Here is a 26767-nt window from a genome sequence, read left to right as displayed (position 1 = left end):
CCTGGGGGTCCCAAACCCACAGGTTGAGAACCACTGGTATAGACGCCCGACAAAGCTGGATGCACCACGGTGGATCCAAACACAGTAAGGCCTAGTGTACCTTGGGGAAGGAGTGCAGGTGAAACAGCTCCGGCGGTTTCCGTGGAAACTCCTGACTGCGAAGGAGGGGCTGGGACGGAGCCGAGGGCGAGTCGCCGACACTGGATTGGCTGTCGGACTGGCTGTCGCCGCCACTGTTCTCCTTCTTGGCCGCCTTGTCCACCTTCAGAGACCAATCGAGGGTATCAATGATTAACGTTTCCAGTGACTGAAGCAAAAAGACAATTAAATCTGAAATCCAATCAAATGCAGAGTAGAGTGAAAATGTCTAAAAAAATAAAAGTCTTCTACGAGCGTTATAGTTTATGGCTCAGACGACACCAGATGACTGGAAGAGGGTACCACCCTGCATTTTGGGTCGTGATAGAGCATACATGGGCAACTGGTGGCCCGGGGGCCACATGAGACCCTCACATTCCCTTAAAGGAGTAGTTCACCCCCAAAATGACTTTTTTTCTATTGATTAGTCATGCCATGGAGAGTAGAGTTCAATAATTTGTTTTGTTTTTTGTCACATTCCTAAGACAAAAATTTGATTCGAGTAAATTTACCCCCATTGATTCCGGATGGTGACCCGTTTCGAAACGGGTCACCATCCGGAATGAATGGGGGTAAATTTATTGTTATCACATTTTTGTCTTAGGAATGCGACAAAAAACAAAACAAATTATTGAACTCTACTCTCCATGGCATGACTAATCAATAGAAAAAAAGTCATTTTGGGGGTGAACTACTCCTTTAATGCGGCCCGCAGGTTAATATCGGAATACTGATGTATTGATTTCAGATGTTACAATTCCAAACATGCAAACATGACCCGCTCCAATTACTTCAGTCAATATTAGTAGCTTAATGACTAGTATACATTTATTTTATTTTTATGTCCAACGTATTTGTATTTAAGTTCATAAAGTTAACATGAGTATAACTGAATGCATTTTAAATTAAATCAAAATGTTACATTTCAGGATTAAAATTCAAAAATAAGAAAAAATAATTCAGGATTCCATTTCAAAAGAAGCAAAAATAGCATCTCTACAAGCTCAAAACACGTTGCGCTGCGACACATTTTGAGCTTGTAGATCGTCTATATTTGCTTCTTTTCTAAGAGATACTAGAATCACAAAGTCGGACGTAGCAATATGCAATGTGGCCCTCTGTCTGGAGTGAAGGTGGAAATATAGTGGCCCTCTTCTTTATCATCACAGTTGCCCACCCCTGTGATAGAGTGTGTGATAGAGTGTGTTGGTTTTCTGGTAGCTACAGTACCTTGCGGACCTTGCGGATGGAGGCGTACTCGGCTGTAGCTGCAGGGTCCTGGTTGGTCAGGGACTGGAGCGAGGACAGGGGGGATCTGGTCACCTTGCTGACCCCGTTGACACCGTTACCTGCTCGGCCCCTGAGGGCCCCGTTGAGGGCCCCGTTGCCCCGGCCGTTCCCTCTGCCAAGCTGTGGGGCGGGCACACGCACACGGACACACATCAAGTATAAATTGCATCAGCAAACCCTTAATAACATTCCAGTTTTTTGTATCCTTTTTCCCCCCCACTGGTGGATGAAGTATGTCACACATATCTTCATATGTTTTGGGTATATACCGAAAGGATAATTCTTGGCCAAAACCGAATACCGAATATAGGAAACACTTGGCCGAAAACCAAATACCTTATAGAGTATAGAGTATAAATTTACTGTATATAATTTATTTTGTATTACCAATTGTTGTACCATTGCTGTCATTGCTGTACTTTTGTTGTAAAGCTACCTGATTATGGCAAAAGACAAGATTATGGCAAAGCCTAACTTAAATAATAATCACCATTATGCTTCCATAATGGTGATTTTGAGAGATTATACTAGACCCCTGTTGTAACACTATTCGGTTATATACTATTCGGTGTTAAAAACTATTCGGCCGAAAACCGAAAATGCATTTTTAAAGCTTTTCAGCCGAACATATTCAGTGGCCGAATATTAGGTCACATCACTAATATATTTGGTTCTCAATAATGCTCAATAGAAGATGGCACCATTTCTGTCTACTCACTCTGTGTCTCAGAGGAGGGCTGTGTAAAGTTCTTCTTCTTCCAATTAATGCGAGAACAATTGACCTCTATTATACAGTATATACACTAACATGCCAACTTTCCAGGAATATAAAGCCTGCAGTTTCTATCAGCTTTGATTCGCCATTGATGGTGTCACTGGCAGGCGGGTACGGGTACTGAACTGTCCACATCCCTCCTCTGAGATACAGCAACCCATTCTCACTCCCTTTGCTTCACCCTCCCGACGCCGTGTCTTTCTTTCCTTTACCCCTGTGAAGTTTTGGGAGTGACTATTGCGTCTAGGGTGCGACGGAGACGGAGAGTTTTTGGACGAGACAGAGTCTTAGTACGCATGCGCCGACATGTGTTTACTGGAAGATTTTTCACTGACGGCCGTCACGGGGAATCGAACCCCGGTCTCTGGATTTGTATCTCCATGCTCTACCGACTGAGCTAACAAGAGTGACTGGGAAGTACCTTTTTTTTGTGGTTTTATCTTTGACAAAACGTGAAATGATAACGTAGTCCCTTCTTTGAGCCACATTCGGAGGCGGAAGCAGTCCCCTGGTCAAGATTTACTATTCTGTCCATAACGGCACGTAATTCGGTAACGCGGCTGAGTCGGCTCATGCGGCGTTCCCACCGCTCGTCGCGGCAACTCGGCTCGCTATCGCTCGCCTCGGTGGCGACTCACGGGGGTCATCGCCGCCTGAGACGGCGCCGCTCCGTCGTTTATAGTGGCGTGAACGGTAGCGACGGGTGGCTGGTAAACCAAGAAGCCTTCAGAGCGTATCGAATCCCGCATCAGGAACTACTTTTTTTTCTTTCTTCTTAGACCACCCAATGCGTCTAACCCGTGAGACATTAGGCAATCCGTCCGCGTCTATGGTGAGAAGCATTCGGTATTTAAGATCGCGTCGGTTGTATGACGCAATAGGGGTGAGAACCTGTTGGATACAGACAAGCATTTAGAGAACCAATTATATGAAGATAAGGTTTAAAATTGGTGAAGTGCTCCTTAAGTACAGTATGTGCAAATATTGGTCAACTACCTTTTTTCACGGACGAAAACAAAATAAAAACTAAGCGATGATGACTAAAACTATACTAATTATATTGACAATTTCGTCAACAAATAAAAACTAGACTAAAATGCTAGGGAGGGACTAGCGGAGAAGAGATACAGTGGAACGAAAAGACAAGCTAGTTTGTGTTTGATCTACAAGTTCAAAGCATGAACTGCTATTTTCAGCATGCAACCAAGTATGAAATCAGGTACAATGCCATCAAGGCAAAAATTATGTTTTGTCGACAAAATCAACTGTAGATTTAAAACTAAAAACTATTGAACTAAACATTTCGGATGACTTAAACATGATAAAAACAGAATGTAATTACTGTAATTCAAAAGTCTATAAACTAGTAAGACGCCTCAGGGCGACATTCTTGGCCATATGGCCAGTGATGTATATCGGACCAGTATATCGGACCAGATACCCATATGTTGACCCCTGGTACCCAATATATGGAGATCCATGTATCCTTTTATGCCCATACATGGAGATCCTTGTCTGAACCAGCCACACAAATATGGGCTGTCTTCCTCCATATATGTGCATTCCCATATGAAGTCCTGTTAGATATGGGGTTCATATATTGATGACATCAGGGATCTCCATATATGGGCATAAAAGGGATTCTGTTAGAGTGGTTCCCATAACTTCACAAAATACAATCCCTTTTATGCCCATACATGGAGATCCCCATCTGAACCAGCCACACAGATATGGGCCATGTCTTGGCCATCTGGCCAATGATGTATATCGATGACATCAGGGATCATCTTATATATAATACCCATATATGGACTTTTACATAGGTGATGTCACCTGTGATATCACCTGTGATGTCACAGTGATGTGTCATGGGAACCACAGTGTCAGGCGTGACCTTCAGAGATACACGGATACGTGGACAAGATGTGACAGTTTTCATAGTAAACTTGCGACCTATGGTCGCAATAAAACAAACAAAAAGAAGAAAGTAGCTGTTTAAATCAACACTGGATGCACACGTACATTTCCGTTGGCGTTCCCGGCGGCGCGGGGCAGGGGGGCGCCAGCCTGCGCGGGCGGGCTGTGGGCGGTGGTCCTGGTGGTGCTGGGGGGCGGGGCGGGGGGCACCTTGATGGGGTCTATGGGCGCGGGACCCTGGCCCTGCCGGACCCCCACGCTCTCGTAGAGGCCGTCGTCACCGAAGTGGGACGAGGAGGAGGCGGGGGGCGTGGGGTTGTTGTTCCGTAGCCCCACCTCTGTGTAGGTGTGGTCTCTGGTCTCTCCGCCCCCTCCCTCGCCCAGGGCTGTCACCAGGGGCGTCACCAGGGGCCCCTCGGGGCCCCCAGGGCTGATGGGGATCTGGGGCAGCGTGCGGCCATGCAGGGGCCTCAGGTCTGTCTGGGAGCGCCGACTGTGGAGCAGCAGCAGGTCCATGCTGGCGGGACGGTTCTTCATATGGATACCTGGAGAGAGAGAGAGAGAGAGAGAGAGAGAGAGAGAGAGAGAGAGAGAGAGAGAGAGAGAGAGAGCAGTGGAACAAGTACTTAGTGGCTCTGGACAGTGCTTCTCAAACTTTCTCATGTCCCCCAAATTGACACTCATTAGCCCATTATTAGTGCGGCACGAAGTGACACACTGTGAGTTTCTACCGTTCTAAACCAATGTTCTAAATCCTATTCACCAGTAAGACTCCCTAATCGGGAGATAAGCGACCGTAGGTGGCTTATCTCCACAAATAGGGCAAAAATGTGTTTTTCCCAAATCTTCCTGATCCATGTTGATGAGATGAGTGTAGACATGCTGTGTAGTGATATTCGTGATTTTAGGGCAAAAACTGTAGGAGCAGTGTCCAAAAATGTGTTTTAAAAATCGGCCTGAAGGTGGCGCTAGAATAGGGCCATGTGAGAAATGAGGGGTGGGGTCTCCGCGTTGCCTTGGCGGACGAATAGGTACCGGCCCCGGCTCTCCCGGACGCTCCTAGCCCGAGTTACGGCATTTTATGTGCGCTGCAGTGGCAGGGGGTCCTCCACTGGGGGCGCCACCACTTTTGCATCCGTTCTGAAGCACCAGGAGTCGGTGGTCCCCGGGATTTCCCGTGAGCAGCCCCGTTGGGGTGGTCATTTGGTCATTTTTGCACATTTGGTCATTTTTTACATCTGGGGGTCCCCCAGGGACCTGGGGGTCCCTGGGGCTCCGGGGGTCCTTGGAGGTTGTAGTTTGTCAGGCAAGGAGTGTGTGTGTAAAATCTGGCATGGATCAGGTCAACGGGTGCGGAGATATAAGCAGGGAAAAAGTGTGACGTGTGACGTGTGAGCACATTTGGTCATTTTTTACATCTGGGGGTCCCCCAGGGACCTGGGGGTCCCTGGGGCTCCGGGGGTCCTTGGAGGTTGTAGTTTGGCAGTCAATGAGTGTGTGTGCAAAATTTGGCATGGATGGGGGCAACGGTTGTGGAGATATGAGCAGGGCAAAAGTGTGACGGACTGACGGACAGACAGCCGGTGGAGGTTTTGGTAGTAAATGCGACCTACGGTCGCAATAAGAGTTACGTTGCTATATTAGCTAAAATCTAAAATGACAAAAAGGCACTTTTCCGTATCAGTGGCCACTTTGGACACAAATGAGATGGCTAACCAACGTCTTCGCCTCCATTACCCAAGATCCACTGCGTCCCTCTACAGTCGCGCTAGTGACGGTGAGACGATTGAGTGTTTTGCCAGAGTGTAGCGTGGCTTTGCCCGAATCTAGCAGTGAATGGTGCTGCTCGTGCACTGCACAGTGCACGTTCATTGAATTATTGAGTTATTGAGTTTCCAAAGAAAAAAATTGTACTTGAGTAAAGTGCAAAAGTATGGGCTTCTATACTCAAAGTACCAAAACCAAAAAGTACTCATTAGAATGTCCTATTTCACAAGATTTTTCAAATGTTTTGCAAATTTAAAAAAAACTCTACAAGCTCACAAATGAATACTGTAGGCCTGAAGTGGTTAATTCATAATATCTTTGTAAGTTTGGGTCCCAACAGTTCCTTCCTAGAAATGTAGTGGAGTCAAACGGACTATAGTGCCATTTCAAATGTAACTATTAATGAAATAACTGAAAGGTCAATGTGAATCAGTATGGAGGGTCAGTGATAACCTACCGTTTCCATTGCAGGGCAGGCGGTTGATCTCATGAAGCCTGGTGTCAGATTTGCTCATGGAGTTCAGCTTAGGATGTCGAAGGGTGCCTTGCTGTTGAATGCAGGTACAGTGCATGTCAGTATTACATCATGTCAGCCTGGGCCACAGGGAAGTGGTCCAGGCACTTAGGCTGGTAATCTAGCCTGACAGCGTATTGCTTGTTCGAGTCCCGATCCCGACAACTTTTGCTGCGTGTCACTCCTCCCATCTCTCTCCCCATTTAGTCAACCTACTGTACACCAATATCAATAAAAAGGCAGAAAAAGCCCCCCCAAAATTACATCATGACACAGTCAGTGTCGATTTCCTCGACTAAAACTATGACAAAAAAAAGCCTTTTTTTACCGACGAAAACGAAATTAAACACTAGAAGCAGTGCTCTTCCGAGCACAGGTCTCCAACAGGCCAGGCGTCCTGGTGGTGCTACTGTATAATAGTAAAAAGGGTGGCATATGTTCTTCACCTTAGACCTTTCATGGCAATCGGACGCTGCATGCATGATTTGAGGCATTGTGTTCCAAAAATGTGTTTTGCTAAAGTCTACCTGCTGGTGGCGCTATAACAGGCCAATGTGAAAAGGGTAGCATTTGTTCCTTGACGTAGTGGGAATATGTGTGGCACATTTCATGGTAAGGGTTAGGGTTAGGGTTAGGGTTAGGGGTTTGAGGCATTTTGTTGAAAAACGGAGCAATCCTGCAAACTTTGGAAGCTAATATTAGCCAATCAGGATGGAATATGAAATATCAGACGGATCAGACTTGATCACATGACTATAGAGATACTGTGTACTGATTTGTGTTATTTTTGGAGAAAATCTGTAGGAGTAATATCCAAAACTGTGTTTTACATAAGTCGGCCCAAAGGTGGGGCTATAAAAGGCTGATGTGAAAAATGCAGTGAAAAGATTTTTCCTTGGCCTCTAGGGAGTGCACGTACAAAGTTTGACACTGATCGGTGGAGTTATAGGTAAAAACACAAATTGGCAACATGATTTGAACATTTTGAAGTGGCATTTCTTCCTCAGCCTAGTGGGAATGTGCGTGCACAATTTCACAAAAATTGCACGCTTTTTCGTGATTTGAGACATTTTGTTCAAAACTGACCAATCTTACAAACTTTGGAAGCCAATCTCAGCCAATCAGGATGGAATATGGAAAATCGGACAGATCTGTCTCAATCACATGACTGTAGAGATACTGTCTACCGATGTGCGTGTTTTTTGGACAAAATCTGTAAGAGTACTGTCAAAAAAGGAGTTTGACATAAATTGGCCTCATGGTGGCGCTATAAAAGGCCCATGTGAAAAATGTGGGGCAGAGGTTCTGAATTGGCATCCAGGGAGTGTGTGTACGCAGTTTGGCCGAGACCAAGCCAACGGCGTCGGAGATTAGCTGGTAACAAACTTGATGGACGGACACACACACGGATGGACGGACGGACGGACGGACGGACGGACGGACGGACGGACGGACGGACGGAGGTGAAAACAAAGTCTCCCATGCCTTCGGCTGGTGGAGACAATGAATAGGCAAGGCTGTTTTAGTATTTAACCCATTCAGGCCGGGTACACATTTTAGTGTATGGGAGGGGCTTACAGTACATGTACAGTATGTTGCAACATATTTGTTTTTGTAGGCTAAATTCTGATTTAGGCCTAACTATAGGTTAGGCCTAAATGGGTTTAATATTTCATTTTATTTTCAATGCACAGTAAGCCCTGAAAAGTCATTTATTGAAGAGTAGATTAGATGTTATTTCTGACTTTATTTTAAGTCATTATTACATTTTTGGCCACTTGCAGTAAGATTTCCGTGAGAACGGCATAATACGATAATCACCCAGGGTTGTACACTCAGTGGGCTATATTATATTTATAATTAATAATATAGGTTATTCATATGCACATTTCTATACGCTTTTAAAAAAAACATTTATACTGTATAACAGTAGATACTAGAAAGGATAGGTTGACATTTGGAAAAAGGAATTAAAGAACAGAGCCAGTGTTGTGTTTTATTTTTATTTTTTTAATTATGTTTATTTGTAAAGTGCACAATGACTGTTGAGTGAGTGCATTTTATCCTCTAAAAGAACAGATCTACTGCTATGAATGCGTCCAGCTTGTAGATCTGCCCAGAATATAGACCTATTCACAGAAACGTGCAGTGGAATGCAATGAACTGAAACAAGCTGAGACGGTGACGTCATTGAGTATGCTGCTATTCCAAGCAGAACTACCCTCCTCCCGTCCTCCCATCCTCGGAAGTTCCTTCCCCAATGGAGAACTTGCTAGTCTGAACTCCCAAGGAGGGAAGTCTCTACTCCCCAAGTCTTTGAATTGATAATCGGCCTGTGTGTTACACACACAAGTCCCCGGAAGTAGTAGAGGCACGCGCAAACACGCACGCACGCACGCACGCACGCACGCACGCACGCACGCACGCACACACACCATGTTATAGAAGAGCTAGAGGAGAGAAACAGCTGTGTGTGTGTGTGTGTGTGTGTGTGTGTGTGTGTGTGTGTGTGTGTGTGTGTGTGTGTGTCTGTGTGTGTGTGTGTGTGTGTGTGTGTGTGTGTGTGTGTGTGTGTGTGACCAACCAATCAGTGACGCATAACATAACAATACAATAAATTCAAGGTTCAAATTAAACCATTCTAATTGTAACTATGCAATACATACAATACTTCTAATGGTAACTCCATGACTAGTATTATGTATACAACTATAAGTAGCCTATAGGTTTAAACCATTTCAATGAAACATCAGTCCTTGTTGGGTGTTCTGATCTGAACTGTAGCCTCACTAAACAGCAGACAGCATCTGTGCTATGGATACAAGGAAGGTAAACAAAAGTTGTGTTCTGAGTTTTAGTCTAGTGGAATTTCTGAAAAATGTGATTGTTAGAGGCATTTTGGGGTAAAAGTTGGGAACCAGTCTATTTTACACAATTCAAGGGTGCTGAATCTGAAAAAAAATTGTTCCCAAGCAACATTTTGAGTTTTTGACCTTCTAATTTGCTTAACAAAATAGCTGCCGAATTGTCAATTTTAAACTATTTCTTCATGGGATATTTCACTTTCAAAAAACCTTAAGTAATTTTATCGTCTAATCAAGCTTTTGGGAACACCCAGGACAGTTTTTGAGTTGTTTGATTCAGTTTAGATTTAGATATTTGATATTAATTTTATCAGACATGCCCCCTTCCTATACAAACCCATTGTAACTTCAAACTCCATTTTAACTATGATAGAATTAATGAAAACACCCATCCTTTTTTCTGGTGTCTCGTCTCTGTCTCCTGACATCCTCCTAATACGTGAGCAGGTTGTGGTTTGTCAATAACATATTTCATTTATCTATCTATAAATGCGACAAATCTCTGTCTGTCTGTCTGTATGTAATCCGTGTATCTCGAGAACCGTTCGTCCCACCGGCTTCAGATTCGGCACGAGCGTTCCCCGCCGCGGCGCAGAGTGCAGTGCCGGGCCTCGACCCGACCCGACGCGCGGTTTTCCGAAACCGGCGCAAAACGTTCGGAATCTCCTTATGCGGAGCTGATTGTTGACATCAGGCTGTTCCGGAGGAAATCGGCGCAAGCGCTGACTCATTGTGACATCACTTCATAAAAGGCTCTGACATCACGTATGCCACATGAGTCAATGGGCATACAGATATCTCCATATATGAGCATAAACTCATAAAAGGCTCTGACATCACGTATGCCACATGAGTCAATGGGCATATACAGATATCTCCATATATGAGCATAAATGGACACAGGCAAACAGATGGTCAATACGGGTCCTACAGACAGAGATCTCCATATATGGGCATAAAATGGACGCAGACAGACAGATAACTCCATATATGGGCATAAATGGACACAGGCAAACAGATGGTCAAAACGGGTCCTACAGAGATCTCCATATATGGGCATAAAATGGACGTACACAAACAGATGTCTCCATCAGGCTGTTCCGGAGGAAATCGGCGCAAGCGCTGACTCATTGTGACATCACTTCATAAAAGGCTCTGACATCACGTATGCCACATGAGGCAATGGGCATATACAGATATCTCCATATATGAGCATAAACTCATAAAAGGCTCCGACATCATGTATGCCACATGAGTCAATGGGATATCTCCATATATGAGCATAAATGGACACAGGCAAACAGATGGTCAATACGGGTCCTACAGACAGAGATCTCCATATATGGGCATAAAATGGACGCAGACAGACAGATAACTCCATATATGGGCATAAATGGACACAGGCAAACAGATGGTCAAAACGGGTCCTACAGAGATCTCCATATATGGGCATAAAATGGACGTAGACAGACAGATATCTCCATATATGGGCATAAATGGACACACACAAACAGATGGTCAAAACAGATCCTATGAAAACAGGTATAATGGGGTTTGCATTAAAGGGCGGGGCATTCATTCCCTATTTACATTGTTCCCGAGTTGGCCAGGGCGCCGACTAGACACCTAGTTATTAATAATTTCTTAATTGTATTTTATTTTTTCCATTTTCCCAAATAATTATAGAAAATAAACTAAAAAAGTTATCGAAAGAACACTGCCTGTTCGTGTATTAGAAGGGCACCAGGAGTCACCAGAAAAAAGGATGGGTGTTTTCATTGAATCTATCATGGTTAAAATCTTTTATTTTTATTTAAAAGGGATATTTCACTTAAATACAAAAACATTTTAACCATGATAGATTCAATGAAAACACCCATCCTTTTTTCTGGTGACTGCTGACTCCCTCCTAATACACGAACAGGCAGTGTTTTTTCCGTAACTTTTTTAGTTTCTTTTTAATAATTATTTGGGAAAATTAAAAATAAATACAAAAAATACATTATTAAAAATAAATGAAAGGAGTTATCGAAAGAACACGACCTGCTCACGTATTAGGAGGGCGTCAGGAGTCACCAGAACAAAGGACGGGTGTTTTCATTAAATCTATCATGGTTAAAGGGGAATTTCGGTCAAAAACTACTTTCTTACCTTTAAAATTATGTTTTTGGAAGCCTCCGGGCTGGTCCAGGCGTTGTTTGACCCAAAGCAGCAATTTATTCCATTTTCGATTTTCTCCCCTACACCACACGGCTCCAAACGGCACTACTAGGATCAGTTATTAATCCGGTTATTATTCTCGCTCGAAAGTCACTTTTTTCGCTCGTTCTCCGTCCCTCATACTGTCGTTAGCATATCCAAGCACAACATCTACAGGGAGCATCCATCTTTGTTGACAAATGCGTGACCCTTCAACTCAGCCTAGTAATCCTGTCTCGCCACTAGGGGCGCGCAGCCTACTAGACCACAGATATAATATAATTCTATGCTGCTACTACTCTCATACCCTCCCACCCCACTTCTCTGGTGATTTGTTTCAATATCGCTGGGTCTTTTCTATCTCTTTGAATAATTTGGATATCAGGATAAAACAAAACTGATGGCTCACTGATCAGTCTATTGGCTGATGGCTGATGGCTCAGTCTATTGACAGTCAACATTCCTACAGAGAGCTGTGAAAATACAACCCCCTTGAAAATGTAGTCCTTTACACAGTATGTAAATGTAATTTAGCCCTATAGTATATTGCCATATATATATATATATATATATATATATATATATATATATATATAAAAATATATATATAAAATGTTATTTATTTATTTTCAATTGGATCATTACATTACATTAGAAATTTGAATTATTTGTATCATGATGGCCTGGCTCTGTAATGCTATGTTTCTATACATCTCAATAGAATATCCAACACTGAAAATGTACTTTATCTTTTTCCCCAAAAAAAATCATTGTATTGTTTTAAATGTGCATTTTTTAATAAATGGGCAATAGTCTATATTATTATTTCATTATCCTCCTTTTGTGAACCTAATCTGACTATAGCTTTCTAGTATTTTAACTTGCATTAGTGTATCTCTATTTCTGTATCTGTTTTGGGGTGACAACGACCCTATTTTGAGCTATGTCCTCTCCTTTTGACAAGGATACAATAGGCAGATATCTACATACTGTAGGTGTAAGTTATAGTTTCTGTATACCCTTTGCTGAGGCTAAGACAACATTATTCGGTTTATTCTGTTACCTACAAATTATTTTCTTCACAAAGTACCAGCAGAAGGGAGCTGGTCTAGTAGGCTGCGTGCCCCTAGTGGCTAGACAGGATTACTAGGCTGAGTTGAAGGGTCACGCATTTGTCAACAAAGATGGATGCTCCCTGTAGATGTTGTGCTTGGATATGCTAACGACAGTATGAGGGACGGAGAACGAGCGAAAAAAGTGACTTTCGAGCGAGAATGATAACCGGATTAATAACTGATCCTAGTAATGGAGTTGGAACAACTGAAGTTCGGGAGGTGTGGCCAAGCAGAGGACAATCAACTACTTCTAACCAGTCACTGGCAACTCCACCCATGCCACCCTGTGCCAACCACTCACCTATCTCCTACCAAGCAGACAACTCCTCCTTTATCATTCACGGTGGTATAAAAACCCAACTTAAAAAATGGCGGCGTGCATAGTTTCCAGTATAGAAGCGAAGCACTTACGTTCGCCTTGTTATAGCTGTATAAGCCAAACTTTTGAACGTTCTTTATCGCGCCTAACAAGCATACCCATAACCCAGCATGGCAAATCTGAACCTCCTCCAAATGTATGCCTCTGATGATGAAGACATTTATAACACCAGTCTCCAGCAAAGCAAAAAACCCTCCTCATCTACTCACCAACCTCCAGCCACCGATCCATTCACCGACGAATCCCAGCATGAAGACTCTTCCCAATTCATCCAGGATACTCCACCAGATAGACGCCAAGTTAAGTCCGTAATATCCGTTCCTTCTTCTCAATCCGTTCCTTCTTCTCTGCAGCGTACACCACGCGAATTCAGAAAACAAACTCCACCCCAGACCCGTCGCAAACTCACTCCTCATCCTCGCAAATCACCACCAGCTCTGAGATCCAACTGCTCCTCTCCGTCTCTTAGCAATCCAGCTCACCGCTCTTCCCGTCCTCGCATCGCCCCATCTCCGTCACTCATTTCCGACTGGACCGTGGCAGGCCTCCAACGAGCGCTATCTAATAAAGGCATCCCGTTTGCAAGGTCGATGCCCAAGCAGGTTCTGTACAATCTCCTAGCTGAAGCCACTACACAGCCGGACCGCAGCGGTGCCAGCAGCAGCAACAACAACAACAACGCTCAGGGTCCGTCGCGCAGCGCTGACGTCGCGGGGCCGGCTGCGTCGTCGCACGGCGGCCTCGTCGTTCATTCGTCAGCAGCTTCTCGCGACGGTGACGCTGTGGGGCGGGCTACACCAAGCGGCAGCGGTGGCGGCGGCGTGCAGACCTCGGCTGCGGCTCGTCGAGGAAACCCATTGCGTCAGGCCGCTACGTCGCAAGGCCGTGCCATTACACGGCCGGTGGCTCCTCAAAGAGATGTTGTCTCCACCCCATCACAGGACTTCTCCACTACATTCAGACGCCAGTCCTTCCAGCCGTCCCCTCATCATCAGGTCCAGTCAGTCACAGCTACAGCAGCCACAGCAGCAAAAGCCACAGCAACAGCAACACCAACAACGGCCAGTATCAACGAATCCTTTTACCACTCCACTCTCATTCCCTCCATGACCAATCCTATTCACTCTGTTACATTTGCTCCCAATCCATATGCTCCTCCTCCTCCTCAACCTGTTTCTTTCTCCCTTGCCACAGCCACTCCAGCTCCCGTGCCACCTTCAGCCCTGGTCTTCAATACACCTATGGTTTCTACTTCACTCAGACAACAAATAATTCAAGGTATGGATATCGACTTTCCCACTCTCATCCGTCCCACTGCATCCAATTCCCAACCCAGATCAGTCGAAGTAGGAGGAGTTTCCATTACACTCCGTGATTTAGCTCCATCCTCCTCAACCATCCTCACCCCAACCGAATTTGTTCTGGCTTTCTCCATTTACCGTGACATCATCTGTTCCGCATACCCATCCCGTCGCCAGGAATTAGATGATTATCTTTTTATTTGCATGGATTTATCCGCCCGATTTGGCGGCACTCTCTTCTACGAGTACCACCGCCAATTCTCTGCCAGAGCCGCATCAAGACTTACACAGCGCAACTCAGCCACCTATTGGGGCGCCCTCGACTTAGACCTGTATTGCAGGATCTTCGCAGGAAAAACCACAAACTCATGCAGTCTTTGCAATTGCCCCGCCCATCCCACCACTCAATGCACCTTCATTGCACCAGCCCCCCGCCCCCCGGCTCCTCAGCGCTCCTTCAGCCCGACCATTCCTTCTCTCTTCAGCGGGCCCGTCATGCCCAGAGCCAATACCATGCCCAGAGCCAATACCACCACCAGCAACCAGCAGTACCCAGCAGCCTCTAAGGCCAGAGACCGTCGCGGCCGCCGTCTCATTTTCGTGGGGAACAAAATGTTGTGTAACAACTTCAACGAGGGCGGCTGCGACCTCTCGTCGTGTAAACTGCTTCACATGTGCACTCTCTGTGCAGGTCCCCACTCCCGCATCACCTGCCCCCAGAAACCAAGAAACCCGTCTAAAAGCTGACTGTCCATAGACCTCAATACCCCAATTATCATCCCCGAGCTCGCCAAGGAGCTCTCTAACCATCCCAACCCAGATTTAATCCGCTTCTTCATTGATGGCCTCAACTATGGATTCCTTCCAGGACTAGCCACTACACCCTCATCCACCCATGTTTGCAATAATCTCCTTTCAGCCACCACCGACCCCGAGATGGTCACAACTCTCCTCCAAAAAGAGGTAAAAAACAAGTTCATGATTGGCCCTTTCTCCTCACCACCATTCCCCTCCTTCCGTATAAGCCCCATTGGCGTCGCAACCAGAAAATACTCCGGAAAAAAACGGCTAATCATCGACCTCTCTTCTCCACATGGCTCATCCGTCCCAAGCATCAACAGCCTCATCCCCAGTGAAGACTACTCCCTACAGTACACCACAATCGACCACGCCATCACTCTCATCCGTCTCGCCGGCCACGGCGCCTGGTTATCCAAAGCAGACATCACTTCCGCCTTCAAAGTTCTTCCCCTCCACCCGGATTCGTGGAACCTTTTCGGTGTCTGCTGGCATGGATCCTATTACTTCGCTGTCCGCCTCACGTTTGGTTGTATGAGTAGCCCCAAACTTTTCGACAACTTATCAGAACTCCTCTGCTGGATCCTCACCAATAACTACAAGCTCCCATATCTCATTCACCTCCTCGACGACTTCCTCACCGTTGATCCCCCATCAGCACCACCAGCAAGAAGCCTCACCATCCTCAAGTCCGTATTCAACCGTCTCGGAGTCCCCCTAGCCGAGGAGAAAACTGAAGGACCCTTCACCACTCTAGAGTTCCTCGGCATCACCCTGGATTCCACCACCTTCCAAGCCTCACTCCCTCCGGATAAACTAAACCGCATCACATCACTCATTTCCAACTACCTCAACGCTCCCCAGTGCACCAAGCAACAGCTACTTTCACTCCTCGGGCACTTCAACTATGCAATCCGGAGTCTTCAGCTTCCCTCTGGGGCTCGGAGTGGGCCAGCAGATCCATCCTCATCCACTCCGACAACCTCTCCACCGTCCATATCATTAATAAAGGCCGTTCTTCCTCACTCCCCATCATGTCACTTCTCCGCCGTCTCACCTGGATCACCGTCACAAACAATTTCATTATCCGTGCAGCCCATATCCCTGGTCACCTCAACTGTATTGCTGATTCCCTCTCTCGTTTCCATTTCCAGAGATTCAGAGAATTGGCTCCACAAGCCGACCAGACGCCAACCCCGGTTCCTCCTTATTCAGAGATGTCATTCCTGTAAATCACCCGCTCCACCACCTCGTCACCCTATCCCAGGACACCATTCTCCAAGGCATTGCCCCATCCACCCTCTCCTCCTATTGGACAGCCTGGAGAAGTTTCCAATCCTTCCACGCCCTTTACAACATCCATTTCCCAGCTACAGACCTCATCACACTCTCCTCTTACGTCAGCCATCTCCACACAACCGGCATCAGAACCTCAACTATCCGTGTCTACCTGTGTGGCATCAACTTTTTCATTAAAATAATAACAGGCTCCCCCCATCCATCCATCCATCCAACATCCACAAATCACCATGCTACTCAACGGCCTCCAAAGGAACGAAATTAGACTTCCACCTCAACGCCAACCCATCACCATCGATATCCTTGCCAGGTGCATCCACGTCCTCCGCACCGGCTACATCAATAACCACACAGACGCAACGCTCGAAGCTATGTTCCTCCTGGCTTTTTTTGGGTTCCTAAGATGCTCCGAGTTCACCGCCTCTAACGCCAGATTCAATCCCGTTCGCCACCCTTGCCTGGCTGATCTAAAAATCCATAACTCGTCTTCTCTCGTCTACACCGTCAAATACAGCAAAACCGACCAGTATGGCAACACCACTCCCATCTTCATCTACAAACTCAACTCCTTCCTCAGCCCCTACGAGCCCCTCCTTAATTACACGTCCACCCGACAAGCCCAGCACGCAGCTCCATCAGACCCTCTGTTCATCACTAACAGCGGCTCCATCGCCACCCGCACTTGGTTCCATTCCCACCTCCGAATGGTCCTTTCCAAGGCCGGATACTCCCCCGAGCTCTTCTCCGGTCACTCTTTCAGAATTGGAACTGCGTCCACAGCATCAAGCAAAGGAGTTCCTGACCACATAATCCAAGTCCTCGGCCGATGGTCATCCCAAGCCTACCACAGCTACATCCGTACAAATTCCCCGGACCTCCTGAACGCCCAACTCTCCATGGTCTTGTAAACCCACAATAAGATTCTTTTGGGGTCTCTCAACATCCTCCAGCACGGACGCGTGCTCTTGACCCCTAAGCCAAAGTACCTGGGTCTGCGACCCCCCGGAACCTCCCTCCTCATGCCTGCCATCCCCCTGCCATGCTCCTGACCATCGAAGCAGCACACTTCACGCTTGCGTGTGGTGATGACCTTCGATGATCATGCTAGCACCCAAAATGCCATTCTCGTGCCCTGGCCATCTAAGCAGCACACCACACGCTCGCGTGTGGTGATGACCTTAGATGACCACGCACTCAGAGTGTCATTTCATGCCCTTGGCCATCTAAGCAGCACACACCATGCTCGCATGGTGCGTGACCTTAGACGACCTCGCTGGCACCCAACGTCATCCCAGCCCCCGGCACCTACGTCATTCATGCCCCGATGACCGTGCCGTCTCCCCCATGCTGCTCGCGCGTCTTAGCCATCTAAGCCGCACACAGCACGCTTGCGTGTTGTGATGTCCTTAGATGACTATTTCGCACTCAGCATTATTGCCGTTTATGCTGCACATCCCATGCCTCGCATGTGATGCGCCCATAAACGACCATACACCAAAACCTAAATGTTGTTCGTGCCCCTGGCCCTCTAAGCTGCACACTGCACGCTTGCGTGTAGTGCTGACCTTAGATGATCATTAGCACTCTGCATTCTTGGCCGTTTATGCCGCACATCTCATGCCACGCATGCGATGCGCCCATAAACGACCAGGCTCTCGGTCTTTCAATAAACAACCTTAAACCTATTTTTTGTCTGATGCTTGGTCTCTCCTAGTGAAGTGCCGTTTGGAGCCGTGTGGTGTAGGGGAGAAAATCGAAAATGGAATAAATTGCTGCTTTGGGTCAAACAACGCCTGGACCAGCCCGGAGGCTTCCAAAAACATCATTTTAAAGGTAAGAAAGTCGTTTTTGACCGAAATTCCCCTTTAAAATGGAGTTTGAAGTTACAATGGGTTTGTATAGGAAGGGGGCGTGTCTGATAAAATGAATATCAAATATCTAAATCTAAACTGAATCAAGCAACTCAAAAACTGTCCTGGGTGTTTGCAAAACCCTGATTATAGCGGGGCAGTTAAGGAGAACAATACTTCAGTTCTGGAAAGAAGCACCAAAATTTGACAGAGTGTACCTCTTGGGTCATTCTTTAAAAAAATCACATTAGACACTTAATTTTCAAAATGGCCGCCAGTTTTAAAGATGGCCACCTTTTTGGATGTTTTACAGAACGCCAGCCAGTTAATATCGTATTTTCATAATATTAGAGATGTTTTGTAGGTTTTAAAACATCCTGAGTTCATTTATTACACTTTTAAAGCAGCCAGAATAACCTTTCTGACTTTTGGTTGGGGTCTTTCCTCACCTGGGACCCCCCAGACAGACCCCTGAGCCTATTTCAGTAATCGCTCTGCTCCTGCTCCAGAACAATGTTAAATTAGACCTGAAATATGCTCTGAAATCAAAAATGACTAGTAGCAAATAACAGAGGTCTTCCACGGGGGGTCCGGGACCCCTGGGGGGGTCCTCAGAGCTACTACAGAGGGCCTGCCAAATCTCGATGAGATCTTTTTTTTTTTTTACATTTGAAACTTCGAATGTTGTTATGTATCCTGGTTTTATGTATTGTACTTTGATGGTTTATTAGTATTCTCAGTATTATTTATAATGTTTTTGTGTTAAACAGTTATGGTTGACAGCTATTGCAATAATGAAGGTATTTGTTATTGTCACCCCAAAACCCTCACCTTATCCTCTTATAGAGCCCATGGTCAATTACGCCCAAAGAGATTCACTAAAATACAGTATTTTCAGACATGCAGGATATATTCGTCTTCATCATCATCATCTTCAATGTCCAACCTAATAGTGTTGACACAGTCTCCACCATAGCATAGAGTGAAAGGCAGGTTATTTGAGCAGCTGCACCGTCCCTTACAACCTGCTTTGCAGACACATTTGATGAGCTCAAGTACTGCCTTTGGAGCAGGGAGAGCAAGAAACCTGACTGGAATATACCCTCCATTCTTTGAATTCCATCTATTTGCTTCGATTGGTGGAAGCACAGGGCAATTTGTCAGGTATGATTTATCCTGTATTGTGACGGAGTTGGCACGGAGGTAATGTGGTAGCAGTGCAGCACGAGTTGGAGGTAGCATCTCACCCTCTAAGTTCTTTGACAGAAATAGTTCCCATCTGAGTAATCCCAGGGTTGTTGGACCTTTTGAACTGTAAACATGGCATGCAAAATGTTCCGACTGCAATGTTGATGGAAGCTCACCAGGAGGAATGGCCAATGACCTTGCCATGGTCCTTGAAGCGGTTAATGGCTTGGTCATCATCAAGTAGGCATTGACCCATGTCTTTTTGGTGATTCCAACAAATGTTCTTCCCCAGTCAGCACCTGAAAAACTACCGGTATGTACGCAAAGGAACCCTTGACATTTGTAACATCCAATAACTTGAACTCACTCGAATATATCATTTTCCTTTTTTGTACCGGAGGCAAGGACTTGATAAGGAATCGGGGTATCAGCCTCTTCATGTGTTTGCACTTCCTCAAAATCATGTCCCTTGATTAAGGTATCGTATTATGATGCCTACTTTGCCTGACAAATTGCCCTGAGCTTCCATCAATTGAAAAACCAAAAAAAAATAGATGGAATTCAGAGAGTGGAGGGTATGTTCCGGTCAGGTTTCTTGCCCTCCCTGGTCCAAAGGCAGTACTCAAATGTGGCTGAAACAAAGGTTACAAGGGACGGTGCACAGACAATTGGACTCGAGTCATGATGACTCGACTTGACTCGGACTCGAGTCGCAAATTTGACGACTTGCGACTTAACTCGGACATAAGGGCAAAAACTTGAGACTCGACGACTTGGAAGACAATGACTCCCGACTCGACTTGAGACACGCTGACTCGGACGACTTGCCGCTACGCCACTCACCAAAGCAGTCGTGAACGCCACGCTAGGTTCACACTTTTATTGATTTGATTGATTAGAGACAGGCATGTAAGCGAGAGCACAAGCACGGAAGCAGCCAAACACAATGATCAGATATGCATGGTATTTTTTGACATTTACTTTAGGAAGAAAGATTTCGCTCTTCAAGATATAAACCTGAGATATAACCAGTGCTTAATTTGTAACAGAACAGGTACCGGAGCTCACCAAATCACGCGCGCGCGCGAAGCGCGTGCGCGTGCACGAGGTCCGCGCGCGCTGTATTTCCAGTTATTTTCCCATTAAATATCAGTTAAAAACGGTTATTTCGGTAATTAAACAACAGGGACAAGCCTTAAGTTTCCTTCAATAGTGCATTTATTAATCACATAATCAGTGGTGGAAAAATAACTCACATTAAAGTGGTATATTTATATTGAAATGCAAAAGGTTGTGTACAGTATACATCACTGTCATTAATGAAAGAAAGCAGGCACATATATAGGCTAAGAATGAAGCACTGCAGAAATAATGCAAAAACAACCATCATTATTTTGAACTTGTGAATGGCCTTGTGTTATGGCAAATTATTAATCTATTAGGTGAGGGAAGCCAAGTGCAGGCATATAGCAGAGAGCAGACGCCAGACGCGCTCTCTCTCCCCCCCTCTCTTCTCTTCTCTTCTCTCCTCTCCTCTCCTCTCTCTCACCCACTTCTGTCGTTTCTCTCAGATCGCATCACATGAAGATTGCTACAGAGAGGAATGGGGATGAAATTAGGGACTAATTCTATTTAACACCAAGCAGGCAAATAATTGAACATTGGTGCGCTCTATTTGCCTGTCTTCTTACCTATTGAAGGGTTTACAGTGGGCAGGGAAACACCGTAACACCCGAGAACCAGCGCTTGTCCTGAAGCAAATATTCAGCCTTAATAGCCAGGCCTATTGAAAGCATGCGGGGAAATAAGATTTAGTTATTTTACTATTTGCCTTTCAAATGTCTGATTTCGTTATTTTACCATTATATCAAGCCTTTCAAAGTGCTTAATATTGTATAAATATTTGTCCAACTAACTTTGGATTCATAGTAGCCTTATCTAGTGTTTCTTTTAAGTAATACAACGAATAATAATTCAGAAAAGATTGACAGTATTAATTCAATGTGAAACAAATACTAAGTACAATATTCAAAAAACGAAATATGATTTTAAATGCACTGTATAGAAAAGTAGACCAATCAAGTTCTTGACCTACTTTTCTGTGCTACATTTAAATTAATATTTCGTTATTGTAACATTAGACTACGCATTTTAAATATTTTATAACATAATAAATCCATTTGACTTACCCATTTAGACTGGATTTATTTGTCCATAAGCTCCCAAAGCACAGCTATGCTTCCTTCCTCAGTCTGGTCCTGGCTTCTAGCTTTACACTGTGTGTCTGTGGCACATCGATGCCCCTGGGCAATCCATGATCTGACATAGGGCACTGGGTTGAACTTATTTAGTGGTGGTCCAACAAGGCTGAGCAAGAGCAGTGATGAAACGGTGGAAACATTGAGAGAGGCTCGGGTTGCAGTGCAAATCAAGTTCATCTGAGAGAATCCGCGTTCGCATTCTGCGCTTGATATTGCAATTGTGTTCACAGCCATCAACAGATCATTCATCTCTTTTTGTATGTCTTTTCCTTTGCTCTCAACGAAGCATCTGAATGCTCTGACTGTGGGCACGACATTGGTGATGTCAAAGCGTGTGCAGAGAGACTCCACTTGTGTTTGGCCATACAGTGGCTCTGGGTCATCAGGCCAATATTCTGCGTGAATAACTTTTAATTCTTCAATCAAGATGTTGTATCCTGCTGCGCTGCTGGCCGCTTTGTTTCCTCCAGATGACAACATGCGAGCAGCCAGGTTTTTGGCTAAACTGAGGAAAAAGTCTCTCTGTGAGAGCTTCCTATCAGTTAGTTTCCCTGCGTGTAATGTGACTCCTTTGAACTCATTTTCTTCGATAGCCGCCTGGGTCAGCTGTGTGTGTCGGCCAGTGCCAGTCTGCTCTGCCATTGCCTCTAACACTTTAACCTCCCTGTAAATAGCCCTATGAGCAGAAACGATGTTTATGTCCCGCTTTTGTAGTTCAACTGATAATTCTGATAGTTCCTGCAAAGCGTCCCACATCAGACCCAGGTTATTGACAAAGGCATGGGAGGACAAACGCTTGGCCAGTCCTGTATAGCTCGCGCGGGATGTGCCGTCTCTTTTCTCGTCAGCAGCTGCAGATGTGAAGTGCTTATACAAAGCTGGATATGCTTTCCATACCGCATCAACAGTGCGAAAGCTAGAGGCCACCCATCGTGTATCAAGGATACGGCCGATTTTACACAGCTGGAGATCAAGTGTGTCTGCGGATTCTTTCAACTCCATACGATTCTTTCCTGACGTGCTGTAGAGTGTATAGAGGCTGTCAAGCAGTGATTTGAAGTGATTGATCGCTCCCATCTCTTTAACCACATCATTGACAGCGAGCTCCAGTCGGTGTGCGCAGCAATGCCATGCTATGATGTTGGGAAACAATTCTCTCAGTCGCATCACCACTCCACTTTTGCGACCGAACATCACCGATGCGCCATCGCATGTCACGCCAACAAGGCATCTGGCGAGGAATTCCTCGTTTAAATTGGCCTTTGCCAATGCAGACAGTAGACTTTGCACAATACCCCCAGCACTTAAATCAGACAATTGAATTAAATCTAGGAACACATTTGCGGGCGTCTTCATCGCATCTAGCTGGAATCTTGCATACACAATCAGTGCAGGATGCTTGTTCAGACCAGTAGCCTCATCTAAAATAAGGCAGATTTTGGGTGAGCACTGTGTCATGATGGTGATTATTTTTTTCTTCATTTCAGAGGCTATATGCTGCTGAATGTTTGAACACGCAACATTAGAATGCAGAATTCTCCCCATGTTAACACCGTTCATCTTTTGGCAATCAATCTCATGCTCGAATCCATATGCTGGCCTGTGCCTTTTTGCCTCTTTGTATGCAGTGCGAAAAACACTGGCTGTTGTGGCTATTTGTTGAGCCTGGGAATTAACAACAACTTGCTCCAAAGTGTTCTCACTCGCTTTCTCAACAATCTGACTCGCAGCCTTGTGCGCCTTGGTTTGTTCATGTTCCACTATTTTTTTTCTCATGGCCCTTTCCCGTCTCTTTACATCTGGTGCAATAGAGGTTACGGTGCCTGACACCCACTGTTTAGCCAGTTTGACGCCCACTCCCAAGCCTGTCTTCTCGGGACCAAGGGATCCTACCTGACCACATGTTGTGCAGCCAAAATTCGCTCCTTTTCTGATTAACCATGGGTGCTTTGTTTTGTGGGCATTGAATTGCTCCTTTGTCCAAATGGTGGATGGGCCGGACTTTTCAGATCCCTTATCCACACGATCATCATCATCTTCTGCTGAGTCAGAGTCACTATTAACATTTACGTTCTCCATATCATCCTCACTCTCATCTGCCGGCGGTGGTGGTGGTGGAGCCGGCTGTGGTGGTGAGGGTGAATCAGGCTCTGCCTGGGGCTCATTTCTGCTCTGCTTTGTCGTGGATCCGAAGTAATTTAAAATATTACTCTGTCTTTTAGACATTCTGTAGCCCGTGACTGACTTCACTTAAGCTGAGTTCTAGAGAATATTGTCGCGCTTTTAAGTTGTTTGTTTGTTTCCTCATTATGGGTCACACTCACAGCAGGAACAAGTTAGACTGATGAAAAAACTTATTTGTAGGTGCATTGTGGAGGTCGCGGAGCTCGCTCTACAATGGGGGAGCGCCCTCTATCTTAAACGGAGCGCAATTGACACCTTCCGGAGCTGAGCTCCGCCCAGCTCCGGCACAAATTAAGCACTGGATATAACCTGTGACTCGACTTGAAAAGCTTGTGACTTGACTCGACTTGACAACCTTGTGACTCGACTCGACGCGACGCGACGCGACGCGACTTGACATGACAACCTTGTGACTCGACTCGACTTGACAACCTTGTGACTCGACTCAACTTGACAACCTTGTGACTCGACTCGACTTGCCCACAACAGAAAAAACTTGAGACTTGCTTGAGACTTGGACCAAATGACTTGCGACTCGCTTGGGACTTGGATCAGAGGGACTTGTCTGGACTTGTCTGACGGTGCAGCTGCTCAAACAATAACCTGCCTTGCACTCCTCCCTGCAAATGCTATAGTGGAAATTGTCAACACTATTAGGGAGGACATGTATAGTAGTGAATTTCTTTGGGTACAATTGACCGTGAGCTCTTTAAGAGGATAGGGTGCGGGTTTTGGCGTGACGATAACAAAGAGGTGTGTGTGTGTGTGTGTGTGTGTGTGTGTGTGTGTGTGTGTGTGTGTGTGTGCGTAGTGCAATAAATGGACATGTTAGTTTGCGTGCCCAAAGTGAGAAGTTGCAATACCTTAATTCTTGCAATCCCTGCAGTAACACCTATGAACCTGTCTGTCTAACACAATTCTTTTTTATAAATAATACTGAGAATACTAATAAAAACAGTTTCAAATGTAAAAAAAGATTCCGCAGGCCCCCTGTAGTAACTCTGAGGACCCCCTAGGGGTCCCGGACCCCCTGTGGAAGACCCCTGGGTATTTGCTACTACTCATTTTTGCTTTCAGATCCCAGTTACAACAACTTTAATGCTTCAGTTATGATCTAATTTAACATTGCTCTGGAGCAGGAACAAAGCGATTACTGAGATAGGCTCAGGGGTCTGTTTGGGGGGTCCCAGGTGAGGAAACCCAACCAAAAGTCAGAAAGTTTATTCTGGCTGCTTTAAAAGTGTAATAAATGAACTCAGGATGTTTTAAAACCTACAAAACAACTCTAATGTTATGAAAATTGGACATTAACTGGCTGGCGTACTGTTCAGAGGCAGCCATCTTGGAAACATGGCAGCCATTTTGATTTTTCAGTGTCTAACGTGTTTTATCATAGGAACAACCTCTAAGGAGTACTTGTGAAAAGTTTTAGGTTTCTTTCCACTTGTGAAGTATTTTAGTGCAAAAATGCATTTATCTGCCCCGCTATTATATGATAAAATGATGAAAAGTTTTTTGAAAGAGAAATATTGCTTGAATAAATAGTTCAAAATGTACAATTCGGCAGCCACTTTGTTATGCAAATTAGAAGGTCAAAAACTCAAAGTTTTGATTGGGGACCAGGTTTTTCAGATTCTGCACCCTTGACTTATGTAAAATGGCCTGGTTCCCCACTTTTACCCCAAAATGCCTCTAACCTGCTTATAGAGGTCCTTTTTTCAGAATTTCCGCCTGACTATTTGAATTTTTGTCTCCACCAGCCAAAGGCATGGGGGAGAGTATGTTTTCCCCTCCTGAAAACACACACTCCCTGGATGCCAATTCAGAACCTCTGACCCAGAGTTTTCAAATGGGCCTGTTCTAGCGCCACCATGAGGCAGATGTTCGCAAAACACATTTCTGTACACTACTCTTACAGATTTTGTCCAAAAATCCTACAAATCGGTAGGCAGTATCTCGACAGTCATGTGATCGACATGGATCTGTCCAATTTAGCATATTCCATCTTGATTGGCTAAGATTGGCTTCCAAAGTTTGTAGGATTGAGCCGTATTGAACAAAATGCCTCAAATCACAAACGCAAAGTGCAATTATCATGAAATCGCACACACACATTCCCACTAAGCCGAGGAAGAAATGCCACTTTAAATCAGCCTCATGGTTGGGCTATAACAGGTCGATTTGTGGTTTTACCTATAACTCCACCGATCAGTGTCAAACTTTGTACACACACTCCCTAGAGGCCAAGGAAAAACCTTTTCACTGCATTTTTCACATCAGCTAGTGTCACCTTTGAGCCGGCTTATGCAAAACATATTTTTGGATATTACTCCTTCAGATTTTCTCCAAAAATAACACAAATCAGTACACAGTATCTCTATAGTCATGTGATCAAGTCTGATCTGTCTGATATTTCATATTCCATCCTTGGCTAATATTAGCTTCCAAAGTTTGCAGGATTGCTCAGTTTTTGAACAAAATGCCTCAAATCATCAACACAGCTTGCGATTACCGTGAAATTTGCCACACATATTCCCACTATGTCAAGGAACAAATGTTACCCTTTTCACATTGGCCTGTTATAGCGCCACCAGCAGGTAGACTTTAGCAAAACACATTTTTGGAACACAATGCCTCAAATCATGCATGCAGTGTCCGATTGCCATGAAAGGTCTAAGGTGAAGAACATATGCCACCCTTTTTACATTGGCCTATTATACAGTAGCACCACCAGGACACCTGGCCTGGTGGAGACCTATGCTCGGAAGAGCACTGCTTCTAGTTTGTTTTGCAACAAAAGAAAGAGGCTTGTTTTAAACATGCTTTAAAAGGCATTATGAGTGTTTTACAATACTTTAAGGCATTATGAGTGCTTTAAAATACTTGAAAATGCATTATGAGTGTTTTAAATACATTGAAACAACACTG

The 26767-nt window shown here is 45.1% G+C and overlaps 1 protein-coding gene across 1 annotated transcript in view; it reads right to left on the bottom strand.

Moving 5' to 3' along the window:
• Positions 1–26767, bottom strand: part of LOC308290692 (uncharacterized protein) — a gene marked incomplete at both ends in the record, with an annotated part of 62324 nt that overhangs the window by 15159 nt on the left and 20398 nt on the right. Inside the window, 4 exon segments of the mRNA XM_080732602.1 lie at positions 101–262; positions 1369–1548; positions 4226–4665; positions 6345–6435. Of these exon segments, the coding sequence (XP_080588728.1) occupies positions 101–262; positions 1369–1548; positions 4226–4665; positions 6345–6435 (873 nt within the window).

This window comes from Nannobrachium achirus, assembly GCF_963921795.1.
Source record: "Nannobrachium achirus genome assembly, chromosome: 9".
Taxonomy (NCBI): Eukaryota; Metazoa; Chordata; class Actinopteri; order Myctophiformes; family Myctophidae; genus Nannobrachium; species Nannobrachium achirus.
This window is presented reverse-complemented; position numbering and strand designations above follow the sequence as displayed.